The following is a 23,281-nucleotide window of genomic DNA, read 5'->3' on the forward strand; positions in this document are numbered from 1 at the left end:
GAACCAGCGCCCCAACCGGGACTAGAACATGGGGTGCCGGCGTGACAGGCGGAGGATTAGCCGCAGCGCCAGCCAAAATAATTAATTTAAAAAAAAATTTTTTTGACAGGCAGAGTGGATAGTGAGAGAGAGAGAGAGACAGAGAGAAAGGTCTTCCTTTTGCCGTTGGTTCACCCTCCAATGGCCGCCACGGCTGGCGCGCTACGGCCGGTGCACCGCACTGATCCGAAGGCAGGAGCCAGGTACTTATCCTGGTCTCCCATGGGGTGCAGGGCCCAAGCACTTGGGCCATCCTCCACTGCATTCCCGGGCCACAGCAGAGACCTGGACTGGAAGAGGGGCAACCGGGACAGAATCCAGCGCCCTGACCGGCACTAGAACCTGGTGTGCCGGCGCCACAAGGCGGAGGATTAGCCTACTGAGCCGCGGTGCTGGCCCAAAATAATTAATTTTTTTAAAAAATGATTTATCTGTTTGCAAACAAGAGTGGCAGGGCAAGAGAGACAGATCTTCCATCCCAAATGGCCACAACAGCTATGGCTGGGTCAGGCTGAAGCAACCAGCCAGGAACTCCATCTGGGTCTCCCACATGGGTGGTAGGAACTCAAGTACTTGAGCCATCACCTGCTGCTTCCCAGGCACATTAGCAGGGAGCTGGGTCAGCAGCCAGCAGTCCAACAACGGGATGCTGGCATCCCAAGCAGTGGCTTAACCTGCTGCGCTGCAATACGCACCCAAGATGTTTAATTTTATGCTATGTATATTTCAAAACAGTTAAAATATTTTCAAAAATGAAAGCTTTTAAAAGTCTGGAAGTTCTTTTTAAAAAAGCTTCTAGTAAGTTACACAGAAGGGGCTGGCACTGTGGCGCAGCGGGTTAAAGCTCTGGCCTGAAGCGCCAGCATCCCATATGGACGCCGGTTCTAGTCCCGGCTGCTCCTCTTCCGATCCAGCTCTCTGCTGTGGCCTGGGAAAGCAGTAGAATGACCAAAGTCCTTGGGCCCTGCACCCATGTGGGAGACCTGGAAGAAGCTCTTGGCTTCTGGCTTTGGGTAAGCGCAGCTCCAGCTGTCTGGGGAGCGAACCAGTGGATAGAAGACCTCTCTCTCTGTCTCTACCTCCCTCTGTAAGTCTTTCAAATAAATAAAATAAATCTTAAAAAAAAAAAAAAAGTTACACAGAAACGTCATACACCTGTGTCTTTTTCCTGATCAGTGATGCCCTACCCACAGCAGCATGTGTCCCCTGTGTTTTTATTACACGTCAGACTCTGCTTTATCACAGGCTACACACCAACACCGGAGACTGTGTCGGAACATAACTAACAGATTTGTTCATTTTGGATCCGTTTTCATTTAGGCTATCAATAAAAGCATTATGTGAGCTATTCAGAAGTGAGTACTGGCAAAGGCTGATTACCTCAACCAAATTCACAACTGGATGGATTTGTTAAAATTATTCAGCCTGAGGATCTGCAATGGACTCATGCTGCTCCCTTAATGGTTTCCACTGTCCAAACTTTTAAGTTTTCAAAAATGAAATAAGCAAGTTGGCACTCGGCCCCAAGAACACTGTCTCCAACTCTCACAGCAGCACGGGCAGCAGGAGAATGCTGTCTTGCTTGAGAGCTGGGCCTGTATAGAATCTTGCACACCTGTTACTCCACTAACTGGATCTTTTTTTTTTTTTTTTTTTTTTTTTTTTTGACAGGCAGAATGGACAGTGAGAGAGAGAGACAGAGAGAAAGGTCTTCCTTTTGCCGTTGGTTCACCCTCCAATGGCCGCCGCGGCCAGCGCGCTGCGGCCGGCGCACCGCGCTGATCCGATGGCAGGAGCCAGGAGCCAGGTGTTTTTCCTGGTCTCCCATGGGGTGCAGGGCCCAAGCACCTGGGCCATCCTCCACTGCACTCCCTGGCCACAGCAGAGAGCTGGCCTGGAAGAGGGGCAACCGGGACAGAATCTGGTGCCCCAACCAGGACTAGAACTCGGTGTGCCGGCGCTGCTAGGTGGAGGATTAGCCTAGTGAGCCGCGGCGCTGGCCCACTAACTGGATCTTTATGATGAGCCTCTGCATGGAGGATTGGCCAGGACCATGCCGCCTCAGGAGACTGAGATGGCCACTCAACAAGCCAAGTGGAAACTGAAGGATAAGAGCCTCACTCACAACACTGCCAGATGCAAGCACGATTCCAGTCATACTCCCCAGGGCCCTCGTAAAGCCACTCACTCACTGGGTGTCTTTTTTGCAGGCTTCAGCCTCCAGCCCTCTCACTGCCACTGGAAACACAGTCTAATGCCCGTGTACCACACCAGCTCAAGGAATCCAGTTTACAGTTCATTCTAATTCCACTGATTGCCCTACAGTCCCTGGAAGAGTACCTGAGGGATAATAAAAGAGTTCAGTAAGTGTGTTATGAGAATGAAAGATGCGTCCCTGGAACCCCATTGTACAAAAAAGGTGAACAGTCTTTTTTTTTAAGATTTATTTATTTGAAAGACAGTTACAGAGGGAGGTAGAGACAGAGACAGAGAGAGAGAGGTCTTCCATCCACTGGTTCACTCCCTAAATGGCAACAACCACTGGAGCTGAGCAGATCTGAAGCCAAGAGGCAGGAGCTTCCTCCAGGTCTCCCACGTGGGTGCAGGGGCCCAAGCACTTGGGCCATCTTCTGCTGCTTTCCCTGGTGTAGCAGGGAGCTGGATGGAAGTGGAGCATCCAGGCTAATGTCCATATGGGATGCCAGTGTTGCAGGCTGGGGCTTTACCCTGCTGTGCCACAGTGCCTGCCCCTGAAGAGCTTGTCTTAATCCTCTGTCAGGACTGGCGCTGTGGCACAGTGGGTTAATGCCCCAGCCTGCAGTGCCGGCATCCCATATGGGTGCCGGTTTGAGTCTCGGTTGCTCTACTTCTGATCTAGCTCTCAGCTATGGCCTGGGAAAGTAGTAGAACATGGCCCAAGTCCTTGGGCCCCTATACTCGTGTGGGAGACCTAAAAGAAGCTCCAGGGATCAGCTCAGCTCACCTCCGGCCTCTGTGTCCATTTGCGGAGTGAACCAGTGGATGGAAAACCTCTCTCTCCCTCTGGCTCTACCTCTCTCTCTAACTCTTTTAAATCAATAAACAAATCTTTAAAAAAGAATCCTCTTTGTCTTGAGACAGACTGAAATTATTTGACATTATTTAATCTTTATCTACTTTATTCCTTTTTTAAAAAATTTATTTGAAAGGCCAACACACACAAACAAAAGACAGAGGGAGCTCCCATCTGCTAGTTCAATACCCAAATGGCCACAATGATCCTTATTTATGGCCAAAGTTGGAGGCCAAAAACAGGATCCAGGTCTCCCACATGGGTGGCAGGGATCTAACTATTTTATCACCTGCTACTTCCCAGGGTGTGCATCAGCAGGAATATGGAATTGGGATCAGAACCGGGACTTCAACACAGGTACTCTGAGATACAGGGATCCCAAATGACTGCCCCTAATTTAGAAAGAAAGGAAGAAAGGAAGGGAGGGAGGGAGGGAGGGAGGGAGGGAGGAAGGGAAAGACAGAAAGACAGAAAGAAAGAGGGGTTGGTACTGTGGCATAGTGAGCTAGATCTCTGCCTGTGGCACCAGCAGCCCACCGGTTCGAGCCCTGGCTGCCCCTGTTCTGACGCAGATCTCTGTTACAGTCTGGGAAAGCAGTGGAGGATGGCCCAAGTGCTTGGGCCCCTGCATCCGTGTTGGAGACCCGGAGGAAGCTCCTGCTTTTGGACTGGCCCAGCTCCAGCTGTTGAGACCGTTTGGAGAGTGAACCAACAGATCGAAACTTTGCTCTCTGCCTCTCAAATAAATAAATAAATCTTTATGAAATATAGATGGGGCGGCACTGTGGCATAGCAGGTAAAGCCACTACCTGCAGTGCCGTCATCCCATCTGGGCACTGGTTCAAGACCAAGTTGTTCCACTTCCAATCCAGCTCTCTGCCATGGTCTGGAAAAGCAGTAGAAGATGGCCCAAGTCCTTGGGCCCCTGCACCCTCGTGGGAGACCCGGAGGAAGCTCCTGGCTCCTGGCTTCTGATTGGCCCAGCTCAAACTGTTGTGGCCAATTGGGGAGTGAACGAGCGGATGGAAAATCTCTCTGCCTTTCCTTTTCTCTCTGTGTAACTCTTTCAAATAAATAAATAAATCTTCAAAAAAAATTTTTTTTTGACAGGCAGAGTGGATAGTGAGAGAGAAAGACAGAGAGAAAGGTCTTCCTTTTGCCGTTGGTTCACCCTCCAATGGCCACCGTGGCCGGCGCGCTGCGGCCGGCGCACCGCGCTGATCCAAAGGCAGGAGCCAGGTGCTTTTCCTGGTCTCCCATGGGGTGCAGGACCCAAGCACTTGGGCCATCCTCCACTGCACTCCCGGGCCACAGCAGAGAGCTGGCCTGTTAGAGGGGGCAACCGGGACAGAATCCGGCACCCTGACCGGGACTAGAACCTGGTTGCCGGCGCCGCAAGGCGTAGGATTAGCCTAGAGAGCCGCGGCGCCGGCTGGTTCTTTTTTTTTTTTTTTTTTTTTTAATTTTATTTATTTATTTGAAAGGCAGAGTTAGAGAGGGAGAGGCAGAGGCAAGAAGAGAGATCAATCTTCCATGGGCTGGGCCACACTGAAGCCAGGAACCAGGAACTTCATTCAGGTCTCCAAGCACTTGGGCTATCTTCTGCTGTTTTTCCAGGTGCATTAGCAAGGAGCTAGATGGAAGTGAAGCAGGTGGGACTCGAATCAGCACCCACATGGAATGCCAGCACTGCAGGCGGCAGCTTTACCCACTATACCACAGCGCTGGCCCCAGTTTCGTTCTTTATTTCCATTTTCTTTCTTTCTTTCTGTCTTTCTCTCTCTCTCTCTCTTTTTCCTCCCTCCCTCCCTACCTCCTTCCTTCCTTCCTTCCTTCCAACCTTCCTTCCTTCCCCTCCCTCCCTCCCTCCCTTCTTCCTTCCTTCCTTCCTTTCCTCCTTTCCTTCCTTCCGTCCTTCTTTCTCTTTCTCTCTCTCTCTTTCTTTCTACAGCTTCTATCAGTTAATTTGAATGCAAAGTAAGTGAGTGTGCAGATCTCCTCCTCCCCTCTACGAGATAAGAAGTCCCTGGAGGGCTGTGGTGCCCCCCTGCCACCCATCACCCAAACACAGAAGAGACCAGCTCAAATTAGCACAGGAGCCAGCCCTGTGCTCAATGCTGACACCTCAGATGCCAAAAACAAGGCACAAATGGACATTCTCGTGATTACACTGTTCTCAAAGAACCTAGCAACTGCACGAAAACTATTAGAAAGCAGACGGCAACATTATACATACACGACATGACTGTGCACTCAGAAAACCCATCTAAAATACCATCAAAACGTATTAAAAATGAGCAAAATAAGTCACACAAGTGCTTTTCTCTACACAGACATTAACAGGTGGTAAATATAATGGAAGAGTGGAGACAGACATGCATTACTGGCAACAACAAACTTATTAAGATATGTGCAAAACCTATAGGAAGCAAACCACAGATCTTCACTGCGAAACCTGAAAAAAAAAATCTGAAGAAATGATGTATCTTCCTGTTCCTGTTCAGAAAAGCAACCTCACAAAGATGTTGATTTTACCTGATCAATCTCTCAATTTTATATTCTCACAAAATCCAACACCTTTGTGGCAACTGACAAGATTCTAAGTTCATCTGAGGAATATTTACCTGAAAATAGCCAAAACTTGAAAAAGAGGGCGGCACCGTGGCTCACTAGGCTAATCCTCCACCTGCGGCGCCAGCACCCTGGGTTCTAGTCCCGATTTGGGAGCTGGATTCTGTCCCGGTTGCCCCTCTTCCAGTCCAGCTCTCTGCTGTGGCCCAGGAGGGCAGTGGAAGATGGCCCAGGTCCTTGGGCCCTATACCCACATGGGAGACCAGGAGGAAGCACCTGGCTCCTGGCTTCAGATTGGCACAGTGCACCAGCCACAAACCGCCGGCTGTAGCAGCCATTTGTGGGGTGAACCAACGTAAAAGGAAGACCTTTCTCTCTATCTCTCTCTAACTCTGCCTGTCAAAAACAAAAACAAAACTTGAAAAAGAAATATCTTAACAGGAGTTAATACTGCAAAGAACAAAACGTTCAACAGTGGGGCTGGCATTGTGGCACAGTGGGTAAAGCTGCTGTCTCGATCGCCAGAACTGTATATGGGTACTGCTTCGGGTCCTAGTTTCTCCATTTCCAGTCCAGCTCCCTACTAATGGCCTAGGAAAGCAGTGGAAGATGGCCTAAGTACTTTGGCCCCTGCCACCCAGAAGCTCCTGACTTCTGGCTTCAGACTGGCCCAGCTCCAACCGTTGCAGCCATTTGGGGAGTCAACCAGCAGATGGAAGATCTCTCTTTGTCTCCCTCTCTCTCTATAAACTCCAACATTCAAATAAATAAATCTTTTTTACAAAAACGTACAACAGATGTAACACAAGTGTCTCACAGATGGCTATCTTCCAAGACCCCCAATGGATGCCTGAAATCACAGCATACTGAATCCCATATATGCTTTGCCATGGTTTTCCTTATATATCATACCCATGATAAAGTTCAATTTATAAATTGGGCACTATAAAAATGAATAATAAGGAATGGTGCTGTGGCACAGTAGGTTAATCCTCCACCTGCAGCACTGGCATCCCATGTGGGAGCTGATTCTGGTCCCAGCTGCTCCACTTCCGATCCAGCTCCCTGCTATTGCAACTGGGAAAGCAGTGGAATACGGCCCAAGTGCTTGGGCCCTTGCACCTGTGTGGGAGGTCAAGAAGAAGCCCCTGGATCCTGGCTTCGGATCAGCCCTACTCCAACCAGTGCATGGAAGACCTTTCTCTCTGTCTCTCCCTCTCACTGTCTGTAACTCTACTTCTCAGATATATAAAATCTTTAAAAAATAATATAATAGAAAATTGTTAACAATACACTGTAATTAACTTATACGAATGCTTTCTCTCTCCCCCCAAATAATTCACTGCATTTTCTCATTTTCATGCAAATGAAACATTTTACTTCTTTTCTCCGGTACACCCAAATTGCCAGCATCATTACTCTTCTACTTTGAGGCTCTCATTAAGTTAAAGAACCATTATTTAAACACAAGCACTACAATTCCAGTACTGCCACATTCAACTTGATAACCCCAATGACCCTAAATGACAAACAGGAAGGCAGGATATACCATGTGGACAAACTGGACGAAAGGATAATTCACATCCTTTCATTACACGATTCAGAACTGCAAGTAATTTAAAACTTAGGAGTTTTTTCTGGAATTTTCCATTTAATATTTTTAGCTGCCTGTGGATAACTGAAACCTCAGAACATAAAATGCAGGTAAGGGTATGAGGGGAGGCCAACTGTATTTAAAATCTCCTGAGCTTGACAAATGAAGATAGACAGATGGCAGGAGAGAACAGGAAATCCACAAGCAGGTTCAAAGTATATAAAAGAAATTTAGCACGTGTTTCAAATCAGCTAGAAAGTATGGAAAAAAAATTATCCCTTCCTTCAGACATATCTAAATAAATGCCATATAAATTAGAAATTCAAGGGAAAACCAAAACCTAGAAGTCCTACAGGAAGGACATCAGTGACTGTTTACATCTTAATGGTGATGAAGGCTTTCTCAGTGCATATCAAAGGCAGATATTAGAAAGGAGATGAGAGGGACCTGAGTTATAAACATTTCAACAGTGACAGGTAAAATTTGAAAAGTCTGCATTATATGCCCAATACCAGGGGCCAGCGCAGTGGTGTAGTAGGTTATTCCTCCATCTATGGCACCAGCATCCCATAAGGGCATTGGTTCTAGTCCTGGCTGCCTCTTTTCCGATCCAGCTCTCTGCTGTGGCCTGGGAAAGCAGTAGAAGATGGCCCAAGTACTTGGGCCCCTGCACCTAGGTGGGAAACCCAAAGGAAGCTCCTGGCTCCTGGCTTCAGATCGGCTCAGCTCTGGCCATCGCGGCCACGTGGGGAGTGAACCAGCAGATGGAAGACCTTTCTCTTTGTCTCTCCCTCTTACTTTCTGTGGCTCTAGCTCTCAAATCAATAAAAAAATAAAATAAAATAGGCCGGCGCCGCGGCTCACTAGGCTAATCCTACGCCTAGCAGTGCCGGCACACCGGGTTGTAGTCCCGGTCGGGGCGCCGGATTCTGTCCCGGTTGCCCCTCTTCCAGGCCAGCTCTCTGCTGTGGCCAGGGAGTGCAGTGGAGGATGGCCCAGGTGCTTGGGCCCTGCACCCCATGGGAGACCAGGAAAAGCACCTGGCTCCTGGCTCCTGCCATCGGATCAGCGCGGTGCGCCGGCCGCAGCGCGCCAGCCACGGCGGCCATTGGAGGGTGAACCAACGGCAAAAGGAAGACCTTTCTCTCTGTCTCTCTCTCTCACTGTCCACTCTGCCTGTCAAAAAATAAAAATAAATAAATAAATAAAATAAAATAAAATAAAACAGCAACAAAAATATTTACTTCATGCAAGATAAGAAAGCAGTATCATTAATGTCTGACAAATCAGTAAGATAAAAGTTACAATACTCTAATAAAAAATGGATAGACAAGTACTAAAAGACATGTAACAAGCCCACTAAGAAATATGTTACCCAAATAACTGAAAATAAAGTTAAATACCCTTTTCACTTATCAGTCATGATTGAAAAGGAACAGCAGGAGCAGGTATACACTCTCCTGGGTTGTAAGCTGGAACCAGAGCACCCATTCACCCATTAACTCTGACAGAAATCACTCTAGAAATCCTGCATATGCACAGACAGGGGTTATGACAGCATATTGAACAACAGTGGAAAACTGAAATAATGCAGTGTTCTCCAGTCACAATGAGATACAATGGTGACAGGCCATTAACAATACTGTTATTTTATGTTCACAGATACAGAAATATATTCACAGATAAACACAGGACATTACTAAAGTAGAATGCAAACCGGTATAGATGCCACATGGTCCTGCAGTAGTATTATACACCTGTCTATTCAGTCATCTCTTGGGACCCGCAGGGGATAGATTCCAGGACCCCTTTGGATACCAAAATCCAAGGATGTGCAAGTCCCTTATATAAAATGGTATAGGATTTGCACATTAGCTAAGTGCATCCTCCTGTGGAAGTCACATCACCTCTAGATTACTCAGAATACCTAACACAATTACATCCAATGCAAACAGTCATACTAGTATTCACAGATCCAGCTCTCCCACGTCTAAACACATTTCTGACAAATGTTGGCTGAACATGTGGATGTGTCATCTGTGCATGTGAAGGGCCAACTACACATACAAAAAATTGTGAAAAGGGGGCCAGCGTTATGGTGCAGCAGGTTAAGCCACTGCTTGTGACACTGGCATCCCATATCAGCACTGGTTCAAGTCCCAGCTGCTGAACTTCTGAGCCAGTTCTCTCTAATGTGCCTGGGAAGGCAGTGAAAAATGGCTCATGTACTTGGGTCCCTACCACCCACGTGGGAGACCTGGATGCAGTTCCAGGCTCCTGGCTCACCTAGGCCCAGCAACAGCTGTTGCTGCCATCTGGGGAATGAACCAGTGTATAGAAGATCTTGATCCCATCCTCTCTCTTTACAATTCTGCCTTTCAAGTAAATAACTTTTTAAAATTGTGAAAAGCATTTTTAAGTTTGTGGGTTTTTTTTTCTGCTTTTCAGTAAATTTTTTCTACCGTAAATTTTTGCTTTTGCAGAGATAAAAAAAGGCTAAATTCAAGTAAGACCACAGTTCTAAAGTGCAGTATTTTTTTAAATCTCTGTATCAAACCAATTCCATTCACAACTACATGAAGACACGATTCCCCTACCTGTCTGAGCAACTCCAGCTTCTTCAGTTCCTCATTGTAGGCTTCTGGGTTCTCTCCGTAATTCTTCAGGACAAACTAGAGAGGAAGGGAGGAAAAAAAATAAAGAGAGTGATTAAGGACCGGCACCATCCTTCCCCAAGCCCTGGGCAATCACCAACCAGGGATCAGGATCCAGTCCACACCTACAACCACAAGCCTGTCTCCTTGACTACTAGGGAACTCACCCTCAGTAATGGGCAGCACTGAAATGCTGACCACAAGACCCGCTTCCTTTTAGCAAAATGAAAAGCAAGACTGGGCAAGCCTGAGTGGCAGCTGACAGGCCCTTGTAACACTGCATCCTCTCTAAAAAGTCCAGGATTCTGCTATCTCAGGGTGCTAAGGAACTCAGCTGGCTGAAATGGGATTCTAAGGAAGATGCCAAATGGGGTCCCAAAGGATCCCGCTGTGTTTTGGGGTCACAAGCATAATCCTAAGCTGAGAGCAAATGTAGGTAAGAGCCACCAAACATGAGTAAGCGTACGAAGGCATCCTCCTGAAAGGGTACCAAAGAAACACATGATCAGGACAAGCGCTGTGGCATAGTGGGTAAAACTGCTGCCTGCAGTGCTGGCATCCTGTATGGGTGCTGGTTCAAGGTCCAGCTGCTCCACTTCCAATCCAGCTCTCTGCTATGGCCTGGGAAAGCAGTACTAGATGGCTCAAGTCCTTAGGCCCCTGCACCCACGTGGGAGACCTGGAAGAAGCTCCTGGCTCCTGGCTTTAGATTGGCGCTGCTCTGGCCATTGCAGCTATCTGGGGAGTGAACCAGCAGATAGAAGACCTCTCTCCCTCCGCCTCTCCTTCTCTATGTAACACTTTTTTTTTTTGACAGGCAGAGTTAGTGAGAGAGAGAGAGAGAGAGAGAGAGCGAGGTCTTCCTTTTGCCATTGGTTCACCCCCAAAGTGGCCGCTATAGCCAGCACTTTGCGGCCAGCGCACTGCGCCGATCCAAAGCCAGGAGCCAGGTGCTTCCTCCTGGTCTCCCATGTGGGTACAGGGCCCAAGGACCTGGGCCATCTTCCACTGCCCTCCCGGGCCACAGCAGAGAGCTGGACTGGAAGAGGAGCAACCGGGACAGAATCCAGCTCCCCAATCGGGACTAGAACCCGGGGTGCTGGTGCCGCAAGCAGAGGATTAGCCTAGTGGCCGCGGTGCCGGCCCTATGTAACTCTTTCAAATAAATAAATAAATCTTAAAAAAAAAAAGAAAGAAAAGAAAAGAAACACATAATCTACAGAACCCTATCAGTAGTGTGCCAGGCCCTCAGGTGTGTGACAGGAATGACTCCTACAGGAGGAGGAGGTCCCTGGGCATATCAGAGCAGGGGCTGGCACAGCTGCCCACGGCACCACTCACCACTACAATAGCTGACTTGTCTTGGCCATGAAGATTCCAACCAGCCTGGAGGCCTCATGTTCAACAACTACCTACTGCAGTCCCTACTGCTTTGTATGCTGGTTAAACTGTCTGGGAAGTCAGACCCACTCACCCCACAAAACAGTAAAGGCACTGATGCCCAACTCAAAATGTTCTTTAAAGGCACTAACCATGGTTTGTGAGGTGGTGAAAGAAGAGCGCTGGTAAAGGCTGACAGCAGATTCAGCCTAGCAGCACACTCACTCCCACCTCATCTGTAGCCCACCCAGGTGTGCTAGCAGCCCTCTGAGGTCCCACAACACCTGGCTAAGTAATCAGCCACGAGGGCATCTGGAAGCCTACATGACACCTTCCATCTGCTCTGGTGGGCAGTGGGAGAGAAGCAAACACAGAGAGGGTGCTGCTGAGCAAGCTACTGACGGGATCTTCCAGCTGCCTTCTCACACCTCAAACTCCAACGCCCTCTCCTGATGATGTTACCTCCTCAAAGTCCTGGGTCCATGAGCTTTCTCTATTCCACTACCGCCTCTGGCCTGGACCACCTACCCTTTCAAATCTATCCCTTACCTAGCAGCCAGGACTGTCTAACACAACTCTGATGCCACCTCTAGTCTTTGTTTGTTCTTAAAAAGATTGGGCCGGCGCCGCGGCTCACTAGGCTAATCCTCCGCCTCGCGGCGCCGGCACACCGGGTTCTAGTCCCGGTTGGGGCGCCGGATTCTGTCCCGGTTGCCCCTCTTCCAGGCCAGCTCTCTGCTGTGGCCAGGGAGTGCAGTGGAGGATGGCCCAGGTGCTTGGGCCCTGCACCCCATGGGAGACCAGGAAAAGCACCTGGCTCCTGGCTCCTGCCATCGGATCAGCGCGGTGCGCCGACCGCGGCGGCCATTGGAGGGCGAACCAACGGCAAAGGAAGACCTTTCTCTCTCTCTCTCTCACTGTCCACTCTGCCTGTCAAAAAAAAAAAAAAAAAAGAAGATTTATTTATTTGAAAGGCAGAATTACAGAGAGTCAGAGGCATAGAGAGATAGAGAGGTCTTCTATCCACTGGTTCATTCCCCAGATGGCTGCAAGGGCCAGAGCTGCACCAAAACGAAGCCAGAAGCTTCTTCTGTGTCTCCCACACAGGTGCAGGGGCCCAAGAGTTGGGCCATGTTCCACTGCTTTCCCAGGCCAAAGCAGGGAGCTGGATCAGAAGTGGAGCAGCCAGGTCACAAACCGGCGCCCAAATGGGATGCTGGCACTGCAGGCAGCAGCTTTACCCACTATGCCACACTGCCAGCCCCATACTTCTAGCTTTCAATTCTTCTGAAACACACATACACCCCAAGTAAAAAAATTAGGCAGACCATGCTTATCTCAGCATAGCAAGAAGATGCAAAACCAAAGTGCTAGAGTAGCTTCCCAAAGCCTTAGGACCAAACCTAACCTCAGCACAGAGTTCACACCTTTCACAGCCTGCTCCTAATAGCCTTCAAGGACTGTCCTCAGGTACCTCCCAGGACCACTCAGCCAAAAGTACTTTGGAATTACTGCCTTTGGAAACCAGGCCTGTCTCTTTGCGGTCCCCTCTTCTCCTCTAACTCAGCTGAAATTTCACTTCCCTGATGTTAGCTTCTGCTCTCCCAAGCACTGGACATGCCTCCATCAGACAGCATGCACTCAGCAGCCTGCTCATGAGCCCCCAGCAACATCAAGGAACGGGAGGGATCTGATTAGATGTGCTCTATACTCAGCACACGGTGCCTCTCCAGGGAATGCCAGGTAGGCAACACTGAGACACTTGGGGAAAAAATTCAAAATGCGGCATTTTATCTGAAAAGTGACACAGTTTGTGAAAAATGTCATTTAGGCCGGCGCCGTGGCTCAATAGGCTAATCCTCCACCTTGCGGCGCCGGCACACCGGGTTCTAGTCCCGGTTGGGGCGCCGGATTCTGTCCCGGTTGCCCCTCTTCCAGGCCAGCTCTCTGCTATGGCCAGGGAGTGCAGTGGAGGATGGCCCAGGTGCTTGGGCCCTGCACCCCATGGGAGACCAGCAAAAGCACCTGGCTCCTGGCTCCTGCCATCGGATCAGCGCGGTGCGCCGGCTGCAGCGGCGGCCATTGGAGGGTGAACCAACGGCAAAGGAAGACCTTTCTCTCTCTCTCTCTCTCACTGTCCACTCTGCCTGTCAAAAAAAAAAAAAAAAAAAAAAAGAAAAATGTCATTTAAAAGGGGGGAGGGAGACCACAACAGAGATCCTGTTTACATAACTACTGCGGAAGCCTGGCTGAACCCACAGGTAACATCTCAATGACAAGTCTTGTCTACAGTGGTTTCTTTTCCAGGAATTCCAGGCCCACAACACAAAATTTTGCTTTGGAACTCTCCTTAGGAATGCAGATTTCATTGGATATCTCAAACCATGAGTAAGCTCCTTGAGGTCAACAGAGGCCTGCCAGCTGCTCCACTTCCAACCCAGCTCTCTGCTATGGCCTGGGAAAGCAGTAGACGATGGCACAAGTGCTTGGGCCCCTGGACCCACATGGAAGACCTGGAAGAAGCTCCTAGCACCTGGCTTTGGATCAGCCCACCCATCTGTTGCAGCCATTTGGGGAGTGAACCAGCAGATGGAAGACCTTTCTTTCTGTCTCTCCCAGTGCCTCTGCCTTTCAAATAAATAAGAAAACTTAAAAAAAAAAAAAAAAAAAAAAAAAAAAAAAAAGGGAGGGGGGTAGGTGGGCAGAAACTATTCTAAATTAAAAATGCCTGCAAGGGGTATGGGCGTTTTGTACAGTGAGTTAAGCCGCAACTTATGAAACTTTTATCCCACATGAGAGTACCAGCTCAAGTTCTAGCTATTCAGCTTCCTGCTAATGCATCTTGGGAGGCAGTAGATGACAGCTCAAAGTGCTTGATCCCCGTTATCCATGTGGGAGACCCGGATGGAGTTTTAGGCTCCTGACTTCTGCCTGGCCCAGTACCAGTTGTTGCAGGCATTTGCAGAGTAAACTAGCAGGTGGAAGATATCTCCCCCCACCGCCATCACTCCGCCTTTCAAATAAATAATCAAATCTTAAAAAAAAACACAACACATAGTGAACAGACAAAACAACAAAATGCAAGGCCGGCGCCGCGGCTCACTAGGCTAATCCTCCACCTTGCGGCGCCGGCACACCGGGTTCTAGTCCCGGTCCGGGCGCCGGATTCTGTCCCGGTTGCCCCTCTTCCAGGCCAGCTCTCTGCTGTGGCCTGGGAGTGCAGTGGAGGATGGCCCAAGTGCTTGGGCCCTGCACCCCATGGGAGACCAGGAGAAGTACCTGGCTCCTGCCATCGGATCAGCGCGGTACGCTGGCCGCAGCGCACCGGCCGCGGCGGCCATTGGAGAGTGAACCAACGGCAAAAGGAGACCTTCCTCTCTGTCTCTCTCTCTCACTGTCCACTTTGCCTGTCAAAAAATAAATAAATAAATATTAAAAAAAAAAATGCAATATAAGAACTCTGATTGGATCTGAGTTACTTAAGAGTTATTTATTTCAGGGCCGACGCTGTGGCGTAGCGGGTAAAGTTGCTGCCTGCAGTGCCAGCATCCCATATGACTGCCGGTTTGAGTCCAGCTCTCTGCTATAGCCTGGAATAGCAGTGGAAGATGGCTCAAGTCCTTGGGCTCTTGCACCTGTGTGAGAGACCCAGAAGAAGCTCCTGGCTCCTGGCTTCAGATCGGCGCAGCTCCGGCCATTGCAGCCATCTGGGGAGTGAACCAGTGGAAGGAAGACCTTTCTCTGCCTCTGCCTCTCCTTCTCTCTCTGTGTAACTCTTTCTAGTAAATAATAAATAAATATTTTTTAAAAAGTTACTTATTTCTTTATTTGAAAAGCACTGCAACAGACAGAGGGATAAAAAGAGAGACAGAGATTTTCCATCCACTGATTTGTTCTCCCTAAATGGTCTCAACAGCCAGGGCCAGGCCAGGCCAAAGCTCGGAGCCAGCAATTACATCTTGGTCTCCCACGTGGGTGGCAGGGGACCAAGTAGCTGGACTATCTTCTGCTGCCTTCCCAGGTGCATTAATAACGAGCTGGAATGGAAACACAACAGCCAGGACTCTAAACTGGCACTCCAATAAGGGATGCCAGCATCAAAAACATTAGCCTGATCCACTGCTGGCCTTGGACAATTTTTAAAAAAATATTTACTTGAAAGGCAGTTATGCAGAGGCAGAGAGAGAAAAAGGGAGAGCGAGTCTTCAATCCACTGGTTCACTTCCCAGATGGCCACAATGCCAGAGCTGTGTCGATCTGAAGCTAGGAGCTTCTTCCTGGTGCAGGGGCCCAAGGATTTGGGCCATCCTCCACTACTTTCCCAGGCCATAGCAGAGAGCTGGATAGAAGTGGAGCAACTGAGACTCGAACCTGTGCCCATGTGGGATGTCAGCATTGCAAGCGGTAGCTTTACCCACTACGCCACAGTGCCGGCTCCACAACTTTTTTTTTTTTTTTTTTAAGTCATCTGGGTCAGGCACATGGGTGCTGGTTGAGTCCCGTCTGCTCTGCTTCCAATCCAGCTCTCTGTTAATGCACCTGGGAAAGCAGCAGAAGATGGCCCAAGTGACTGGGACCCTGCATCTATACAGGAGACCTGGAAGAAGCTTCCTGGCTCCTGGCTTCGGCCTGGCCCAGTCCCAGCCACTGCAGCCATTTAGGATGAGAGAGATATAAGATCTCTCTTTACCTCTCTCTGGAACTCCTTCTTTCAAATAAATAAAATAAATCTTCAAAAATAATATTATTATAAAATGTCTTAAAAGATGTTTGGGGGATAAGTGAAATCTAGTATTTTTTTTTTTTGGATAGTGAAATTTAAACATAAATGATATCAGAGAATTATTGTAGATTTTCTTAGATGTGATAATACAGTTATGTAGTATCCTTACTCTTAGGAACTACATGCTAAAATGTGTCCAGGGTAGGTGTCACTACATCCAAAACTTATTTCCAAAAGACTCATGGGTTCACGAGAGGAGGGGGAAGGAGAGGCAGAGCAATCATATAGTAAAATATAAATATCAGACCTAGTGAGAATTTGAGTAAGCATTGCATTACTCTTTTAAACCTTCAGTATATCTGAAATTTAGAAAATAAATGCTTTAAGCGTTGCTGAAGAGCTAACTGGTCAATGAAAAACACTTCTTTTCCATTTGTCGGTTGTTTCTAGGCATTTAAGGGTCCTTTGAGAGTACAATAAAAGCTATGAAAGAAATCATCCTGAGGCCAGCATTCTGGTGTAGTGGAAAGCCACAGGCTGTGACACCAGCATTCCATGTAGTTACAGATTCATGTCTTGGCTGCTCTACTTCCAATCTATCTCTGTGCTAATGGCCTGGGAAGGCAGTAAAGATGGCTCAAGTGCTTGGGTCCCTGCACCCATGTGGGTGACAGATGAAGCTCCTGGCTTCAGCCTGGCCCAGTGCTGGCCGTTGCAGCCATCTAGGGAGTGAACAGCATATAGAAGACCTCTCTCTCCTCTCATTCTGTAACTCTGACTTTCAAACAAATAAATAAATCTGTGAAAAGAAGAGGGGCCAGTTCTGTGACACAGCAGATAAAGCCGCCATATGGGCGCCAGTCCAGGTCCTGGCTGCTCCACTTCTGATCCAGCTCTTTGCTATGGCCTGGGAAAGCAGTGGAAGATGGCCCAAGTCCTTGGGTCCCTGCACCTGGAAGAAGCTCCTGGCTTCGGATCAATGCAGCTCTGGCTGTTGTGGCCATCTGGGGAGTGAACCAGTGGATGGAAGACCTCTCCCTCTCTCTCTCTCTCTCTGCCTCTGCGTAATTCTGTTTTCAAATAAATAAATAAATCTTTAAAAAGAAATCAGCCTAAAAAAAATTTTTTTTCTGACAGGCAGAGTGGACAGTGAGAGAGACAGAGAGAAAGATCTTCCTTTTTCTGCTGGTTCACCCCACAATGGCCGCTGCGGCCGGCGCACCGCGCTGATCCAAAGCCAGGAGCCAGGTGCTTCTCCTGGTCTCCCATGGGGTGCAGGGCCCAAGCACTTGGGCCATCCTCCACTGCACTCCCAGGCCACAGCAGAGAGCTGGCCTGGAAGAGGAACAACCGGGACAGAATCCAGCGCCCCAGCCGGGTCTAGAACCGGGTGTGCCAGCGCCGCAGGTGGAGGATTAGCCTATTGAGCCGTGGCGCCGGCCCCTAAAAAACATTTTTAAAAAGTGAATACATTTTAAAAAATTATTCTAGAAATATTCAACTATGGACAAACACAAAAGTTTCCGAATAATTTTAGGAGGTTCACACTTTGAAGCCCATCTTCCAGCTTCCTGATTAAACAGTCCTCTGTTCCACTCCTCACTTACCCTCTTCCTTCTCCCAAAAACAAACCCTAAATATGAACCATGACCTAAGCTATAAGATAAACATTTAACTATCTAAATAGGAGGATGTTTTTTGGTTAATCCTTTCAGTAAAAGGTTTTAGTTGACCCACCCTTAGATTGGAGGAAATGACCAAAAGTACAGTTTAAAGGCCCCTTGGGACAGAGGGCAAAGGCATAGCAAGGACATCTGAGGGCCCCAGAAAGGAGGTTTCACATGAGATCACTAAGAACACCTGCCCAGCTGTTCACACAGCTTCTTCCTGGTCTCCCATGGGGTGCAGGGCCCAAGCACTTGGGCCATCCTCCACTGCTCTCCCAGGCCACAGCAGAGAGCTGGAATGGAAAAGGAGCAACTGGGACAAGAACTGGCGCCCATATGGGATGCTGGTGCCGCAGGTGGAGGATTAACCCAGTGTGTCATGGCGCCGGCCCCACCAAGCTACTTTTTTAGCCCAGAAAAAAATCCTCTGTAATTGCTGACCTTCCCCCAGCCAAAAAAGAGGAACACTACCTGAAAGTCTGAAAGCAAGGAACAAAGATCTTGTTCCAGTCTCTTTAAGGTCTGGCCAGGGGGCCGGACTGTGCCCTAGCGGGTAAAACCACCGCCTGCAGTGTCAGCATCCCATGAGTGCTGGTTCGAGTCCTGGCTGCTCCATTTCTGATCCAGCTCTCTGCTATGGCCTAGGGAAGCAGCAAAAGATGGCCCAAGTCTTTGGGCCCCTGCACCCACATGGGAGACCTGGAAGAAGCTCCTGGCTCTGGATTGACTCAGCTCCGGCCGGTGAGGCCATTTGGGGAGTAAACTAGTAGATGGAAGACTTTCTCCGTCCCCCCCTCCCCCCCGCCCCCGGAACTGTGCCTTTCAAATAAAATGTTTTTCTTTTTAAAAAAAAAAAAAAAAAAAAAGGTCTGCCTAGGAGTTTGAGGCTCTGATGAAAGTTGAGTAGACAGCCCAGCAACAGACCAAAAGTAGCCAGCGGGTCTGGCACGGTAGCATGGTTAAGCCAGTGTCCAACATGGGGACAAGTTTGAGTCCCAGTTGCTCTACTTCTGATCCACCTCCCTGCTAATTTGCCTGGTAAAGCAGTGGAGCACGGCCCAAGTACTGGGGCCCCTGGATCCAGGTGGAAGACCTGGAAAAAGCTCCTGGCTTAAATTTAGCCCAACCCTGACAGTTGCAGTCATTTGGGGTGTGAACCAGCAGACAGAAGATCTCTCTGTCTCTCCTCTCTCTCTCTAACTCTGCCTTTCAAATAAATAAAAATAAATGTTAAAACAAACAAAAAAACTGTAAACGCTTATCCTGGGTCCTGCCATTATTTACAGATTAGAGAAACAGAAAACCAGGCCGGCGCCTCAGCTCACTAGGCTAATCCTCTGCCTGCGGTGCCGGTACCCTGGGTTCTAGTCCCAGTTGGGACACCAATTCCGTCGTGGCTGCTCCTCTTCCAGTCCAGCTCTCTGCTGTGGCCCAGGAGTGTAGTGGAGGATGGCCCAAATGCTTGGGACCTGCACCCGCATGGGAGACCAGGAGGAAGTACCTGGCTCCTGGCTTTGGATCAGCGCAGCGCGCCAGCCATAGCAGCCATTTGGGGGGTGAACCAATGGAAGGAAGGCCTTTCTCTCTCTCTCTCTCTCTCTCTCACTGTCTAACTCTGCCTGTCAAAGAAAAAGAAAAGAAAAAAAGAAAGAAAACCAGAGGTAGTGCTAGGACCCTTGTACTAGGGATAGTCCCTCAGGTCACCTTGTCATAGTATTAGCATGTTCTTATCTATTAATTCACATTAATTAAAGCCATAAGCCAAGAAGGCAATAAAAGGAATCACATGTGTATTACCTTTGTTCACCACTGTGTTTCTTTTTCCTGTACTTCCACAGCTGACTCAGACACAGGGCATCCTTGGGTTGTTCCACAGAAATACACACACAATATTGTTGTACGTGTTGAGTCCCACATACAATATTGTTAATTAGTACAATACATGCTTAGCCACTGAATTTCCAGAGACTAACTGAATTAAGATAAAGGAGCATTGCCAAGGGAAATCTTTAGTCTGTTAGCCCATGTCAGAATTTTAAAAATCTACAGGTCAAGCTATCAAAGGGAGGCCTCTCTCTCCCATCTCTTCTGAATGGCCTGTCTGAACAATGCAATTGAGGAGGGCTCAAGTTACATCTCCCTGAGGGTGCCAGAATCAGACCAGGTCTTTCAACCAACACCCACTAAGCACTCCCCACACGCCAAGTATTTATTACTTCCCAAGGAAAGAAAAGAATCTGGTCTAAACCCTGAGTGAACTGAAGCTACGCCTTTGATGTGTGAGAGTAAGGTCAGAGAAGAATGAAACAGACGATTCAGGTCATCTGTACAACTCTGCTGTAAAACACATGTGGGCAAGCGGGCTTTGACACAACACCTGGGTGACTCCACACCTGTGATAAGAGACAAGACAGGGGACTGGTGCTGTGACACAGATTAAGTATCTATCTGTAGTGCTGGCATCCCCTATGGGCCCCAGTTCAAGTCCCAGCTGCTCTACATCTAATCCAGCTCCCTGCTAATAGCCTGGGAAAGCAGTGGAAGACAACCCAAGTGCTTGGGCCCCTGCACCAACATGGGAGACCCAGAAGAAGCTCCTGGCTCCTGGCTTTAGATCAGCCCACCTCCAGCCATTGCAGCCATTTGGGGACTGAACCAGCAGAAGGAAGGCTTCTCTCTCTGTCTCTCCATCTGTCTATAACCATGTCTTTCAAGTAAATAAATAAATCTTAAAAAAATAAATAAATAAGAGAAAAGACAGGTTACTGCCATTGGGAGCTGGCAATGTCCCTTGCCCTTCGCTGGGCAGCCGGGGCCTTTTAGGCCTCTAGTCCTCTGATTTACCTTTCTTTGTGCATACATGTATGTATAAACTCGTTTTTCCCAAGAGTTGGCTATTCCATGGGACTCTAAACGGGGAAAAAAAATTCTATAAACCTGAAAAAGTGGGCTCCACCTGGATGTAAGAGAAACCATCAGAGGCCGCAACAAGGAGCATACACTGTAGTGCAGGCCAACCACCTGACAGGATGCCAAAACCTGTCTGAACTCAGAGGACTTTGGCACAACTTCCAGGCAGCCGAAGGGATGCTGATGAGATAGGGTTCAATGTGGGTGACAAACAGGAGGCAGGACTCCCAAGGCCAACAACCAAATGAGAAAGGAAGAGCGGCTGAAAATTCCTGCAGGAGGGGCTGGGACAGTGAAATCAGGAGCAGGCTGAGGCACGCTGGTCAGGGGCTCGGACAGCAGGCAGTTTCTCTGTAGGAGCCTGGTTCAGAGATCAATTCAGTCAGGGGTGGGGGTGGGGGGCGGGAGAGGAGAACACAACTGATGGGCTAGGTAGCTAACCAGCAGATGGTACACCTGCACTTAAGGACGGATGACTACGTGGATCACCGGAAGTCAAGTTTCATAAAGGCAGGGATTTGTCACCACTCTATTCCCAGGGCTGGGATAAGACAGACATTAAACTACAATTCGTTCAACAAACGAATCAGGGATGAAGGCAACATGGAAGCCCAAGTGCCTTTGGTTAGGGCCAGGTGTTACGACAGGAAAAATAAAGGACATCAAACCTGAAGCCCTGTGGCCAAACTGCTCACTGATGAGAGCCCAAGGCCAAGTGTGCCCCTTCATCAGCTTCCAGTGCATGAGCACTCTGACCCTGGGCACAGGTTAAGGTGCAGGGCCAGCAGCATTTCCCCACGAAAACCCTGGCTCCTACGTATACCAGCCTGAAGCCTGGCACAGCAGTTCAACACCAGTGTGTTCTTCTCCTGGCTCCTATTTCACATTATTCCATCATGGAAGGCTGGTCTATCAGGAGTGAAAATCAATACTAACCACCATGAAAGGTTTTATCAAAAGTCCGGCCCTCACAAAGAAGCCTTTTATCTGTCTAGAAAACGCCCATTCATTCTTTCTAACTCACCTCTGGCAAGCCTTCCCTGAAGGCCCCTCAGCTTGTGCTCTAGTACATTGCAAATACTGCTATTCTTACATAATGTCATCATTCTAGTTTTTAAATCCCCTCTCCTGACAATGAAGTCCTTGAAGGAAAAAAAAAAAAAAACTGTTTTCTATTTGACTATTATGAGGGTTCAACAAAGGGCTTGACAGGTTAGCAAAACCAATTTTTACTCTACTATCTGAAATTAAATTCTAACCCTCATTTCCAAGTAAATGGTAGTGAGGATTCCCATGGCTCAGAGCAAGGATTGAGAAGGGCAAAGGCACCAATGGTAGAGCAGGGGTTCTACAGCTGGGGAGGGGTGTCCAGGTCAGGCAAAGTTCCCAAGCCACTGGGGCTTCTGTAGCCTTCTCCAGTGCAGGAAAAGAATTGTTTTTTGAGTACCGACACCACCTAAGCTAAAAGGCTAATGAGTGGGGCCAGCGCCATGGTGTAGCGGGTAAAGCCGCCACCTACAGTGCTAGCATCCCATATGGGCGCCGGTTCTAGTCCCAACTTGCTCCTCTTCCGATCCAGCTCTCTGCTATGACCTGGGAAAGCAGTGGAGGATGGCCCGAGTCCTTGGCCTGCACCTGCGTGGGAGACCAGGTGGAAGCTCCTGGCTCCTGGCTTCGGATCAGCACAGCTCTGGCTGCTGTGGCAAACTGGGGAGTGAACCACCAGATTGAAGACCTCTCTCTCTGTCTCTGTCTCTCCTCTCTCTGTGTAGCTCTGACTTTCAAATAAATAAATAAATAATTTTTTTTTTTTTTTTTGGACAGGCAGAGTGGATAGTGAGAGAGAGAGACAGAGAGAAAGGTCTTCCTTTTCTGTTGGTTCACCTTCCAATGGCCACTGCGGCCAAGTGCTTGCGGCTGGCGCGCTGCGGCCGGTGCACCGCGCTGATCCGAAGCCAGGAGCCAGGTGCTTCTCTTGGTTTCCATGCGGGTGCAGGGCCCAAGCACCTGGGCCATCCTCCACTGCACTCCTGGGCCACAGCAGAGAGCTGGCCTGGAAGAGGGGCAACTGGGACAGAATCCGGCGCCCCGACCGGGACTAGAATCTGGTGTGCTGGCGCCGCAGGCAAAGGATTAGCCTGTTGAGCCGCAGCGCCGGCCAATAAATAAATCTTAAAAAAAATTATCTCCTAGGAGTTTCTGGGCTAAGATTTGATCTAGATTTTCATATTCCCTTTCAACTGTCAATTACCAACTATGTATAGGGTACAATTTACAGTGGAATGGAGGGCTGAAACACAACACACCCACTGTCACTGGGGAAAAGGTGAAGAATTAAGAAAAGTTCAGAAAAGGAAAAGATTAATCCAGATAGAAGAATTAAGGAGCTTTTGTGGAAGAGCGAGCTCAACCTGGACTCTGGAGGATGGACAGCACCAATACACTGAAATTAAAGGGTCCCCCCCCCCACCTCACAGGACAAACCCGGGGGCACTCATCTAGGCAGGACAAACTCTGTACCCGAAGGCACAGAAGAGAACCCACAGGGCATGAGAAGGGAACCGCACTACAGCTGTGAACAGAACCGCAGAGGCCTGCAGCCGAAGCCCGAAGTTGACCAAGCACACAGGGGAGGCTCAAAAACCGCTGGAAGAATTGGGCTAGGCCAAGAGAATTCTGAACAGGAAAATA

At 48.8% G+C, this 23,281-nt stretch overlaps 1 protein-coding gene across 1 annotated transcript in view; it reads right to left on the reverse strand.

The window, feature by feature from the left end:
* Positions 1 to 23,281, reverse strand: part of PTPN23 (protein tyrosine phosphatase non-receptor type 23) — a 40,838-nt gene that overhangs the window by 16,207 nt on the left and 1,350 nt on the right. Inside the window, exon 2 of the mRNA XM_002713335.5 lies at positions 9,854 to 9,928. Coding sequence (XP_002713381.1) covers positions 9,854 to 9,928 — 75 coding nt within the window. The remainder of the gene's footprint in view (positions 1 to 9,853; positions 9,929 to 23,281) is intronic.

Source organism: Oryctolagus cuniculus, chromosome 10 (assembly GCF_964237555.1).
Source record: "Oryctolagus cuniculus chromosome 10, mOryCun1.1, whole genome shotgun sequence".
NCBI lineage: Eukaryota > Metazoa > Chordata > Mammalia > Lagomorpha > Leporidae > Oryctolagus > Oryctolagus cuniculus.